The sequence below is a fragment of the Octopus bimaculoides genome, chromosome 14 (assembly GCF_001194135.2).
Source record: "Octopus bimaculoides isolate UCB-OBI-ISO-001 chromosome 14, ASM119413v2, whole genome shotgun sequence".
NCBI lineage: Eukaryota > Metazoa > Mollusca > Cephalopoda > Octopoda > Octopodidae > Octopus > Octopus bimaculoides.
In genome coordinates this window covers 58,614,755-58,628,948 of record NC_068994.1, presented here as the reverse complement: position 1 = coordinate 58,628,948, position 14,194 = coordinate 58,614,755, and the positions used below count along the sequence as shown (strand labels likewise).

At 38.2% G+C, this 14,194-nt stretch overlaps 1 protein-coding gene across 1 annotated transcript in view; it reads left to right on the top strand.

The window, feature by feature from the left end:
* The window catches only part of LOC106868596 (programmed cell death protein 4), a 30,850-nt gene that overhangs the window by 3,597 nt on the left and 13,059 nt on the right, over positions 1–14,194 (top strand). Inside the window, exon 2 of the mRNA XM_014913930.2 lies at positions 4,403–4,793. Coding sequence (XP_014769416.1) covers positions 4,487–4,793 — 307 coding nt within the window. The 5' untranslated portion in view covers positions 4,403–4,486. The remainder of the gene's footprint in view (positions 1–4,402; positions 4,794–14,194) is intronic.

Here is a 14,194-nt window from a genome sequence, read left to right as displayed (position 1 = left end):
ACATATATATATATATATATATATATATATATATATATATACACACACATATATATATATATATATATATATATATATATATATATATATGCAGACACACACACACACATGCAAATATATATTTGTGGGTTAGAATGTAAACATGGATTTATTTATTTATATAAGCCACAATAACAATATTTATTGAAAGTAAGAGGAAACGCTGTGGGCGGAGAAGAAATCTAATCGCTCGATCTCGCTTCGGTATTGACACACTCACTCGCTCGCATTCAATGCACACACATCGTTGAGATGTACACAAAATATAAACACTGATGTCTGTGTATTTAGTACACATACACACGACAGCACTTGCTGTGTAGAACACATCAGTACAAATCTCTTTAAACAGAGTCACGTCTATGAACGAACATGTGTATGGAGCATATAAACTTGTACTTTTATATAGCATTCGTAAACACACACGCCCACACTTTCCCTGTGACATAAACAAGTGTTGTTGATTTCATAATTTATCTTTCTTCTAATATTTTCATTGATATTTTGTGAGGCTGCGTTGAATAATGGAAGGGCACTGCTGGAGTTGGGGTACTGTATTGATTGGTGGTTACCCTTTCGCACTGTACAATGACACAGTGCCGGCCGTCGTGGCGGCACGCGTAGTGTATTGGCTGATGTTTTTTTTTTTGTTACTTACAAACCGTACATGTAGACACTTACATGGCGATCCTTCGGTATTGATCTGTAGAGTATTGGTAGGAGGAGACAACGTCATTCACCCTCTTCTTCAGTTATGTCATGAAGGAAGGTTGTGTCGATGAATGACGTCGTGTACCAATATCGAAAGACTGCCACTTGAGTGCGAGAGAGAGAGAGAGGAAGAAAGAGAAGCTGAAAATATTGAGGCTTGTCAATTGTTCAGAGGCCTGGATTGGATTGCAAATCAGTGTCAGGTAGAAATCATGATGGTGGGGGGAAATGTGCATTTGGAAAGAGAGAGTAACACACTTTCCTCACTGACAGCAACAAGGAGACCTGGCAATGTTAGTACGAGAAATTGCTGAATGAGTGTATGGGCAAGATAAGGCCTACTGCAAGTAGACCCAATAGAGGGAACAGCTATTGAATTAAACAGCTATATATGGTTGAACTTGTGATTAATGGACATGAAGGCCAAGAAAGCAGCTAGATCAGTGATTCTCATTTTCCTCTACTGGGCTCCACAGCCATTCAATGCTTTAAAAAATCCCATTAGATTTTTATAATTAAATATAATAAAAAATATTTTGTGTATTTGTAGAAGTCTGTAACAAATTTATTGCACATGAAGTTTAGCAACAAAATCTTATCTGGAACCCAGTTGAGAAGCGCTGAGCTAAAGCATCATGGATTGTTTGTGAGATGCTGAAAATATCTGAATGACAGATGCTAGTCCTTTGCATTGTCAGAAAGAAAAAGGTGTCATACTGACTCATAACATCATCAGCTGCTACAAGGTACCCTAGAAAGAAGCAACTATGAAATGGATGGACAGGAATAGTTTTAGTAGGTGTTTGACTCAATTACTACTGATGCCCTCTTCCTAGCTGAACAACTACAGAAATTATTAGCCACAAGACCACCACCACCACCATCTATCATTCATTGACCTGGTGACTCTGCTCAGTGGTCTCTAAGAAACTTGATGTAAATGAAAGGCTTTTGAGAATTGGTGCATGCCACGTAAGGAGATGTCACCAGCAAGGTGAAAGAGTTAGCAATAAGTAAGGAATTTAGCCTACAGTTAAGTATCCATCAGGGGGTCAGTCCTCTAACCCTCTGTTTCTTCAGGTCATGAGAGGAGTTTTAGAGGAGTTGTTTTTTGAGCTTGTGTGTGCTGATTACCAAGTTCTCATAAGTTGTTGACTTAGAGTAGAAATTTCAAACATGGCGGTAGTACGTAAAAAGCGCCATCCAAATGTGACTGATGCCAGGGCCACCTGACTGGCTCCTGTGCTGGTGGCATGTAAAAAGCACCCACTACACTCGGAGTGGTTGGCATTAGGAAGGGCATCCTGCTGTAGAAACATTGCCAGGTCAGATTGGGAGCCTGGTGCAACCTCCTGGCTTGCCAGTCCCTAGTCAAACCATCCAACCCATGCCAGCATGGAAAATGGACATTAAACGATAATGATGATGGAGATAAAGTCTGGGATTGTGGGGAGTTACCATGTTCTGCCTACAGAAGAGAAACAGATTGGAATTCTGTACTCTGTGCTTAGCATAAAATGTGTGCAAGAAGTGAGGTGGAATGACGAGCATGTTACCAGGTTAATAATGACCTTCACCAATGAAGCTTGTTTTTAAATGCTTTGAAGGTTCCCTAGAAGTAGTTGATAGCATTTGTTGATGACCTAAATAGCTGTGAAAGTGTTCTCTGAAAGAATAATATTCTGCCTCCACTTATGATGATGACGAGTGTTCCAGTTGATCCGATCAACAGAACAGCCTGCCTGTGAAATTAATGTGCAAGTGGTTCTCAGAGATTCAGTGCGACACAGAATGTGACGAGGCTGGCCCTTTGGATTACAGGCAGCTGAGTGAACTAGAGCGACATGAAATAAAGTGTATTGCTCAAGAACACAATGCACCATTGGAAATCAAACTCTCAGCCTTGCAGTTGTGAGCGAAATACCCTAACTACTAAGCCACATGCGCCTTTGCTATCCTGTCTAAGAATGGACGAGGGAAGCCTGGCTCTTTCCAAGTGAAAGGTAGATTGCATACAATGCAATGTTGCTTATCAGTGGAGTTGGAAGCATTTATTGGGTTCCTAGAGTTTGAGTTGGTAAAACTACTGACATTCTTACTAAATATAAATTGTAATTATTATTAGTTTTAAGCTTTGTACTTTACATAGTTTTGAATTAACTCTTGAAGAAAGATGTTCCTGATTTTATGATATTTTTATAACCCTTTGATAAAACAGCTTTTTTTTAATATATTCTGCAAGTTTTTGTCTTATGTTTTATTGTTTGTAACTTCTTCAATAAATGATATAAAAAAGCCCCAACAGCATAGCTACAGCTTTTAAGCTTCAACTTTTACAGGTTAGGGTGTTTAAAACTAGCTTGATCATTATTCTCATTGGCCATGCTTGTTGTGTGCTTTTAATCAATACAAGAAATATGTGATTAATCTATGACTCATCATTAGCCCTGGACACATAATTGTGAAACAGGCACTGAATGTTGAAAATGTGTGGTGGCTTGAAAAAAGAAAAAAGAAAACATGAAGTGAATCTGCTGTTTGCTCTGCTAGATGCGTAATGTTAATGTGCATGAACTGAACACAAAGAGTCAAGTGTAACATGCAAGAAAAGTGCAGACTGTTGCGCATAATGCGGTTGGAGGATGATAGATTGGTACAGAAGTGCTCAACAATTCAAGAAGGAACGTGTGGAAAAGAAAAACATAGGAAAGATAAATTACTTAACAAGATCTGACTAATTAGTCATGGGAATTATTGTGACTATCATCAATTATTTGTGTAAATTTAATCTATGACATTACTTAAGTGTGATGGAAATCGAAGCAGCCCAGGTTTGGACAATAACTGTTTATATTTTTGGAAACATTTTTTGTGTTGATATCATTCTCATCATCATCATCATCATCATTTAACATCGGTTTTTCCATGCTGGAATGGGTTGGACAGTTTGACAGGAACTGGCAAACCAAAGAGCTACACCTGGCTGCACTTGTCTGCTTTGGTAAGGTTTCTATGGCTGGATTCCCTTTCTAATGCCAACCACTTTACAGAGTGAACTGGGTGCTTTTTTCCACTGTCCCAGCAGATACAAAAACACAAAATAAAAGATCTGCTCCACTTTACTTAAAATATCTGCTCAGACAAAAACAATGTCCACACACTTGTATTTATTTATTGTAGAATAGCTGATATTGTTGGGATTATTTTATATTTTTTCAACAAATAGTTTACTCTAATATTGATCATGATTAAAAGCTTCATAGTAGCTATAGATTATATAAAAATTGTCGCTGAATATTTGCAACATCATAGTGAGAGTAAGAAAAGTTGTCTTTTTTTTTACATGCAAAGGTAGCGAGTTTCTACTTCCTGTGTTATATATAAAAGAGAGAGAGAGAGAGAGAGATCATCATAGGATATAGGTGGAGTTTTAACGTGGAAGCAATTACTGACCCCTAAACTCATTCGTAACATGTTTGGCATGCTAGCACCCCATTTAATTACCTGTACTGTTTTATGCAGTAATCAGACTCCTGAACCAGCTAATTAAACTTGATGCATTGTGCCTAAGAGTGCAGATTTTTGACTACATTAACCATTTCTGCATCGATGTCTGTCTTCCTATAATATTTTTTTTTCTTTATTCATGCAGGTGCAAAAAGGTTCATAGCCAGGAAAAAGTTAACGGCTCAGACGGGAAGCTAAAAGGGACCAGAGAAATTTAGCTGACATCAGTATGGCATTAGTTGAAACAGTGAGAGGATATGAACACAGTGAAGATTTAATCAATGGCAACGTTGATGATAGATGCAAGGATGTTGATGATGAGGAGGCTGAAGAACACATGAAGTTGGACAATATAAAACCTCTTAGAATAATCCGCAAGGCCAAACGGCCAAGCAAGGCAGTGGAGGGCCATGGCCATCTACAGAATGGAGGGGGTTCTAGTACGGGCACTCTCATTAACACTGGAAATAGGTTGGCCTTCTCTAAGAATAGCCGGCGGTCAAGGAATGGCAAGGGTAGGGGTCTGCCCAAGAAAGGTAAGTCTTCACCTTTGTGAATTAGATTTCTTTATAACGTACTGTTGTGATGAATTAACTCAGAGATCAACCATGATTAAGTCGTCCCAAGAACAAACATTCCAGATATGACCATCCTGTTATAACTAGAATTTTCCCTATCATGGTGTATCTAAGGTTACATTATTCATTTGAGTATCATTTGAGTGAGATTTGGCTGGTACTTCTAGCACAGCAAATGATCCTGCAGAAGCTTCCTCATTTGCTCATTTCCTCTGAATGTGTTTCTATTGTTATGGCATACTTTCTGAGATCAGCATTGATTAAAACAAACATTTATTTATGTTGTTAGGGTATATATGTTGTTGTTGTGTGTGTGTGTATATAGTTATAATATATCCAAAACACTGTCCTCCAGGCTGGTTTCTGCTCTGTTGCTGTTTTAAATCTACTCACTCCATTCCCATTTTGTGTAATTTTCCTCTGTTACATCCACTTTTCCTTTGTATCCTTTATCCACTTTATTCCTTTAAAAGTGCTCACTTGTTCACTGAATAGATTTTGAATACCAAACACTAAAGACAGCATTAAAGTGTGAAGAACAAAAAGAAAAATGGGTATTGTGTTGAGGTAGTCATGTGAAAGTCCTCACTTTCCCATACACACACACACACACACACACACACACACACACACACACATATCAAAGGATTTCATGCTTTTGCATTGTGCACCTACTATGTACTTGAAAAAAATCAAACTGAAAAACTTACTGTCGGTTCAAACACGTAATTGTATAATTTAGTATTTCCTACGTATTACATTATTTTACATTTGATGGATATTTGTCCTCATCTCGTATGTTGTTTATACAATGTTTCAGCTGATATACCCTCTAGCCTTCGACACCTGATGAAGGCTGGAGGGTATATCAGCTGAAACATTGTGTTAACAACATAAGAGATGAGGACAAATATCCGTCAAAAGTAAATAATGTAAATAATTCCTCATCTCTTCTTAAATATAGAATTGCTACGTATTACTTTTCTTTTCTTTTCATATACACACATACACACACCTATATACATATATATATATATATATATATATATATATATATATATATATATATATATATATATATATATATATATATACACACACATACACACACACATATACATATATACACACACACACACACACACACACACACACATATACATATATATTCAAGCGAGGTCGTTGCTAGTGCTGCTGGACTGGCTCCTGTGCAGGTGGCACATAAAGAACACCATTTTGAGCGTGGCCATTACCAGTACCGCCTGACTGGCCCTTGTGCACCCACTACACTCTCGTAAAAGCACCCACTACGCTCTCAAAGTGGTTGGCGTTAGGAAGAGCATCCAGCTGTAGAAACTCTGCCAGATCAGATTGGAGCCTGGTGCAGCCACCTGGTTCGCCAGTCCTCAGTCAAACTGTCCAACTCATGCCAGCATGGAAAGCAGATGTTAAACGATGATGATGATTATATATATTTGTATAGTTCAGTATTAACTTACATAAACATGCAGTTATGTGCAGAAATATAAAATGTTTTTTTTTTTATTCCTGTTCATCATAGGAGCTTTGATAACGTGAACAGTAGAGATCTTAGCAAAGGAGTTAATGATTGGAAGCGTGTAACAACTTTCATGCTATAATCATTTGCTACAATCACCTCATCCAGCTCAAGCTTCCCTGTTCTTAGCACCCCTGATGTCCCTTGAGGGCATGTTCTGATACACTTCTGCCATCATCTCTCTCACTATCCCTCTCTTTATCTTACTCTCCAACTCACTTTCCTTTGTTTTCCAACTGGGGTATCCATGTATCTACTCTATACAGCAAGACCTTAAATCTCTCAACTGGCACATAGCCACACGACCTCAACATTATTCCCCCGCCTCCCAGTTGGGGGAGTTGTCTTGAATTAAATTTGGAATTTATAAGAATTTTGTAGACAGTATAAACTTTGCTTTCTTTTAGTAAAAGTTATATAATTGTAACTAATCAATGAGCAGCTTTCTTTATTATACTATATATATGTAAAATAAGAGATAAGATATGCAGGATGCATATTTAATATTTTTATGCCTTCATATATACCATAAGTTTCAATGTACTTTGCCTTAGTACTTTGGCAAAAAATACAAGCTTTAAGTTGTAGTGCATGCTCATATTTCTGTAATCATACAAATTACACGTAAAGGAAATCAATAAAACAAATAAGAAACTGTACGAACAAATCTGTTTACATATTATCAACCAGGGAGGTCGAGATAAGCAAGAAGTGGAATATAAATCAAAAGATAAAACTAGAGAGAATTAGAACATAGAAAAGGCGTCGGTAGTTGTGAGTTGGATCAGATTCTAGTTATAGGCAGAGAAGCAACAGTTTTGGGGATAGGGCAAGTTGTTCTCAACGTTTGGGGTTCATATAAGATCTTTGGAGGTCCATGCAAGTAAAACAGCAAATTGGGGATCCACAGAAGTATTTTAAGGGTCTTTGGGAAAATTTTGCTTTAGATATGTTTATTGCATGCAACGGTTGGGTTCCATTCTTGAATGGTTTCCATTGTTTAACATATTTCCAGCCATTGATTCAGAATTTTGGGAGAAGTCTCTATAAAATTAGTTTTTAAACATTGAAGGGCCATGATGCTCCATGGATAAAAAATGGTTGTGATGCTATCACCCTCTGTACTCAAATGGTACTTTATTTTATCGACCTTGGAGGGATGAAAGGCAAAAGTTAATTCCAGTGGGAATTGAACCCAGAAGATAAAATGCCAGAAGAAATATTGCAAAATTATGCATTCTCATAGATTCGAGATTTTGATGATGTGATTGTTTATTTTTAGAATGGTATTATAGGGTAGGTGTGAGAGGTCGGATTGGGCCAGTTTCAATGTAAAACAAGTAGGCTATCTGGGCCGGCCGGTTATGACCAGTTTAAATGCTTTAAAAGATTATGATTTTTATTATTGTTTCTGTTATAACAATCTTAGATTTTCTTCACTATTTTTTTCCTTCTATTTTGATCTATATTCTGCTTTTTACTTACTTGGACCTTAAATACCCTTCTCACTCTCTCGTCGATTCTATCAATATTGATCTGTTATATGATGACCTTTATTTTTTCTTTTTTTGTTTGTATTTGCATAATTACAGGTGTTTTGACGCTAAATCGATGATTTCCCGTATTTTAACGTGTATAAGGAACCCCCTAATTTTGGGGCGCTTAAAATTTGTAAAGATGGTCTTGTAAGGGATAATAATACTTACTATCCATGTATAAGAAACTCCCATATTTATTTAACCTAATTTTTGACAAAAAAAAGGGTTTCTTATACACGTTTTAAAATACGGTATTAACTCTATAAAGACGTTAAAATGCCGAATTTTCTGCTTTTCTCACTTCGTTATGTGAAATTGATCCCATGTCACAATAGGATATTTAGGGTTTAATGTAAGACTGATTTACTGAGCCCAAAACACACACACGTGTGTGTGTGTGTAATCTAGTTTAATGGCGATCCTATTAACAAACGGTATTCATGACTCGAGTTTGGTGCACAGCTAATCGTCAGATGTGTAGGTTATGGGTGAAATTTGAACTCTGTCCGAAGAGTCTTGGGCATCATTTGTTAGCTGTGATCTTCATTAAACGATATTATACACAATTTCCCTATAGTTGTGAACTCCTTTTTTTTTTATTTTGTTTTGTTCGCATACAACATGACTAAAAACCACAACAAATCGTGCAGTGTGTGTGTGTAAATATGCTTTTATATATGTTTATTTTTCTGAATATATGTAGTTGGATGCGTATGTATATATATATATATAGTTTTTCATGCCTAATTATGTTTATCTGTATCTCCCTCTCTCTCTCATATATATATGTGTATATATAATATATATATATAATATATATATATATGTATATATATATATGTGCATGCATACACACACACGTGTGTGTGTGTAATGTAATTCTATGTTTATGTGTCTCCATCCTTCATGTTGTCCTATGGTTGCTTAAAACATCGGGTTCTCATTGTAAAATTATATATTATGTGGGCTTAAGGAAATCCCTAAACTGCATCTCATTGGTTCATATTACAAAAACAATTATTGAGGGATATTGTCCAAGATAGTAGCAACTGCCATATACTGTAGATCTTTCAGTGACTCATTTGGTCCCGAATTCTCCACCCCCTCTCTCTCTCTATGTCGAGTGTGTATTGTGTACTTTTTGTGTTGGTAAATGTAGTTTTGCTATCCATAGTAACAATCTAAAGAATAAGCTAAACTCAACGAATTATCCATTAGAAACCCCGGTCAGACATGCCTATATCTATTTTATAAATGCCCTAAAATACATGACAGAAAGTGTTATATTTTCTGTTAATGTGACAGAAAATGGTTTTGATTCCGCACGGCAATCTGTGTATTTTTTTTCTTTTCTCTTCCAGTCTTAGGGAATGGTACGTGTGTTTTCGAGTGAGAAGACTGCATTTTTGAGTCTCTGGTACCACAATCCTTGCAATGATAACCTCTAGATTTCATTATCTCCTCAGAGACTTCCCTTACAGTTTTTTGGTAGTCACATGGGGAGAGGTGGAAAAAAAATCTCATTTTATGTGAGTTTGCTGAAGTAATCGACTCCGACTATTTCAAAGCCATATTAAGTTCACCCACACATACAATATGTAGGTCTATTGACTGCGCAGTAAATGTTTTTTAGTTATATATCAACCCTAGTCCAGTAAATATTTCATCTAAGATGTTCAATTTGTGACTCTAATCCCGATTTCTTCCTTCAGACATAGCATGTCTTAAGATCACACATCCGATGCGTCCGTTCTATTTTAAGACTGTCGTGTGTTTATTTCGAGAGATTTTGGTTGCTATTTCTAACTGCTCGAGCAACCGCTGGAGGCTTTCTTCGGTTAGTCAGCAAGCAGTGTTGAGATATGCATCTACACGTGCTTACTGCACACACACACACACACACAAACGTTTCGTTAGTAATTCTTGAAATTCAACATTGCTACAAGGAAGACGGTGTGTATATGCGTGTTCATGCAAGTATGTGTGTGTGTGTGTATATAAAGACACGCATACAGAAAGAGTGAGAGATAGTGTGTGTGTGTGTGTTTTGATTATTTATAAAATCATGTGCAGGTTTGTGTTGTTATCCACTCATAGACAACAACATCAATGTAGGACAGTGTGTTATGTGTGTGTCCTTCACCTTTAATAGTGCAGCAGGGAGGGCGAACTGCTTCTCTTCCGATTGTACAGTTCGCTTCTTTTTGTTTTTATTTTCAATTCACTTCACATCATACACTCACCATTTTACGCTGGTCTCTTTTTCGTTTTCCCTTACCATTAAACCCTTCTATCCAGCCCGTTTGTTATAAGAAAATGTAGAGAGGAGGGGAGGGTCTACAGTTGCCCCCTTTTCCTTCTCCTGTTCTCACTGCTACTACTATACTACCACTATCACAATCTCGTTGCTCCCTTCTGTTCAGTGTTTTCGAAACGGTTTCCCTTATTTCTACTTCAGAGGGAGGGGGATGTTGTACTGTTCTGGTTTGGTGGTGGTGGTGGTGGTAGGCTCTGATTGGGCACTTGTAAATAATTTCCATCCGTGACCTTTCCATCCTATTTGCAGTCATAATATATGTGTATACCGTATATTCCTGTTTAAGGTCATAGATTTGACTGCTATTTCAAGCAAATCGAGCGACCGTCTGGAAGCAAACCATTTTAAATATTTTGTGCTTTTTAGAAGTATAGGCAATTTATTGCAGATAAGTTTTAACAAAACCTAACGTGGAGCCCCCAAGGGCCATATGGTCCCCGATTGAGAACCACTGCTTTAGAGGCCTCTCTGTTTAATTCGTTAATGTTGTTGTTGTTGGTGGTGGTGGATGACTACTGTATGTAGTGGCGGCGGTGGTGTTGTAGGGATGGCTACCGCTACAGGATGTTATTAGTAAGGTTCATGTGTATTCTGTTATTAACCACATTGGAATCTGCTCCCTTTCTCAAATCACCTTATCTCTCTCTCTCTCTACACACACACAAACCTTGTGTAAACTGTGTGTGTATATATTAAAAATGGGGAAGGCCGGTTTATGGGATTATCTTCGGTTTCCCATCCACAAAGGGCTTAGCTTTATGGTGTATCGCTAGATACTATATATAATTTATATAATATATATGTATGTACATATATAGTTTATGTCCAGTTAAAGGAGGAAAATAGCTGGATATAAAGTATATGCTTAATGTCTATTTATTGTTTTAAGGGTATTTCATTCCGCAACAAGACTAGGTATTGAACCAGTATTTCCTTGGATGCAACCATCCCTCCACGAGGTTAACATATCCTTGAATTAAATTTATATATATTTGTTGTCAGTCTCCCTTTTTTTTTCCTCTCCCACTATCTCGTTCCCATTCGCCCATACAACATAGCCTTATCAACATAAGATCGTACGTGATACTCTAGTCGTATTACATACTGTTATATATTACTGACTGATATTTTGCTCCATATGTTGTTCAGTATGTCTGTTATGGAATTGAACCGAAATAAAATATTATGAAGGGCGGGGGAGGAGATGGTGGAACAGCTTAGGTTTGTACTGAGTTGACGAGAGGATTATCACGTGGAGTTGTGCTGGTGTTGGCTGCTGCTACTACCACTACCACCACCACTACTGCTGCTGATTGTAAACATCACCACCACCCCACCACCGCCACCGCCATTTTGTCATCCCTTTCCACTTCTCACCTCTTCCACCGTTGATCAAAACAAAACAATTTGCACATAAGAAAATGTAAAAATTATACACCCTCATGCTACACACACACAAGACACCACTCACTGTACACAAAAAAAGCTTCTAGGTGTTTGCATGACCTGCTAAAAATAGTGACAAATTTTCCTTAAAATCATATTCTACTTGTAGGCAAAAGACAAGACACTTTGGGCTGATCATAGGTTTTTCAGGATTAGGGCTGACCAGGAGCTAAGCAACAATTTCACATCGGGTACAATAAGTGTATATATATGCTTAATGTCTGTACAGGGGGTGGGTGGGTGGTAAGAAGCTTGCTTCCCAACCACATAGTTCTGGGTTCAGTTCAACTGTGTGACCCCTTGGACTAGTGTTTTCTGCTATAGCCTCAAGCTGAGTGTCTTTGTGTTTGTTCCCAACCACTGCTTGACAACTGGTATTGCTTTGTTTACATCCCTGTAACATATGTATCAGGCCTTCCAAAAAAAAAAAAAAAAGCACTGGGGTCAATTCTTTCGACTAAAAATTCTCCCAGGCAATGCTGTAGCATGACCACTGATGTTTTGTCCGCCTGCACAGTCATGCCTTTGGTACTTTATCAACCCTGGAAGAATGAAAGACACAAATTGACTGAGATCAGTGCTGCCATTTCTATCCGGTTGAGCAGCAACACAGGCACTCTCATTGACACAGGATGACTGTTCTGATTAGTGGTGAAACGGGGGTGGGGGTGGCAGAAGATAATGAAACCAACCAACCTGACATTGGCGTTTGTGACATCAGGTAAAGCCAACTGCCCACAGCAAGTGGATAGTTATTAAAATGTCCGTAACGAGACTAGTAGTGACCATGCACGTTCCACTTCATTGCTACAACACACATATTAGTCAATCACCATGAGAGCAAAAGGCCGTGGACCAACCTGAGTGGAACGAGACAGGAATAAATATCTGTAGTCATATCCATATGTGAATCATTCCAAACTGTGACCCTTCTACATCTGATTTCACAGCTAGACTAGATCCATAGCGATGTGCTTCAGGAGATGTCATCATCATCATCATCTGTTTTCCTATGCTTGCATGGTTTGGATGAGTTGTCCCCAACACAGCATTCTGCCATGTCTTGCATTCCTGTATCTCTTTCTTTCTTTTTTTTTGTTGGTAAGGTTCAGCTTCAGATCAGCCTTACCACTTCACCCCCTTCTCGTCCATTGAATCCTCCAACATCAATCTCCTAGCCTTTCTTCACCCACCCATCATCTTCCATACGGACTATATGTCTGTGGCAGCCTAGTTTCTGCTCAGACACTCTGCAGTCGATTCCTCTCGCGGCCAGTTTTCTTCCCTCTTCATTTCTGCATCAAGGTTCATGCAGAGCACACATTCTATGGATGATGCTCACCACACTTGCCCAGCCTCTGCATTCAGTCATACATGTCTTACTATCATGTAGCGTCACAGTTTTTATACACTTTGTATCACACAATTTACTTTTCACTCAGAGAATCCCTTTGTAGCACGAAACATTCTGGACAGGTTCAATCTTGCTCAAAGACTACACTAAGGGGCTCTTTCTAAAAACTTTTTTTACTAAAGCACAAATGCATTGAATGAAAGTTAGGCATAAGATAAATCAGATGAAGTATGGAAGAGAGAAAACTGTGCTGGTCATGGAGTGCATATGAATGAGAAGAGCTGTATAAAGAAGTGGCAATGGCTATATGCAGATGGAAGTTCTGGAAAGGAAGACCCAGGAATATGTGGGACTTATTTTGAGATGTTGGGCCTCACGGAGATGATGATGGAGGACCGAGCTGATATGATAATTCGTTGAACTCAAAAAGGCCTTTCACAGAGAACATGAAGGTCCTAAAAGCAGTGTTTATATACAGTCATTTGGTCCTCCTATCCTACCTCAATCTGCCCCTGTCAAGTTGTTCACCTCTCACCTTTATAACATCCATCTTGCCTCACTTCACTCTTCTTACTAGTGCACTATTTAGTTGCTATAATCATACCAGAAAGCAGAATCTGTTCAAATTCCTCCCCCTTTGCACCCACCCCGTGCTACCATTTACCTCTCCCTATTGCTGAAACCTTTTTTTTTTTTTTTAAAAACCCTATCTTTCTCAAAACCATCCCCTTCCAACTTTTTTTCCCCACTAATCACCCCTTTCAGTGCCTCTGGTTATCTCTTTCTCTTTTCAGATTTACATCTTGGGGCTGCCATATCTTATCTTTAATACCCTCTATCTTCTGCTGACAGCTCCCTCCTACCTTTGCGCCCTACTCACTATTGCTACCCCTACATACCTCTAACATCTGTTTCCGTCACTGTGCATCTCTCTCTCTTTCTCTCTCCTCCCTATTTTCTGATAGTGCTGCTCTCCACTCTTCCTGGCCTGCCTCATATCACCTCTTCCTATTTGAGTCACTCCAATTTCTTTCACCTTTCACCTACTGATTACTTACCATCGACCACATCTCCACTCTCCTTCGTCATCCACTATATTCACCTGAACTTCCATCTCTATGCATTTATCACTCTTCTCTCACACTC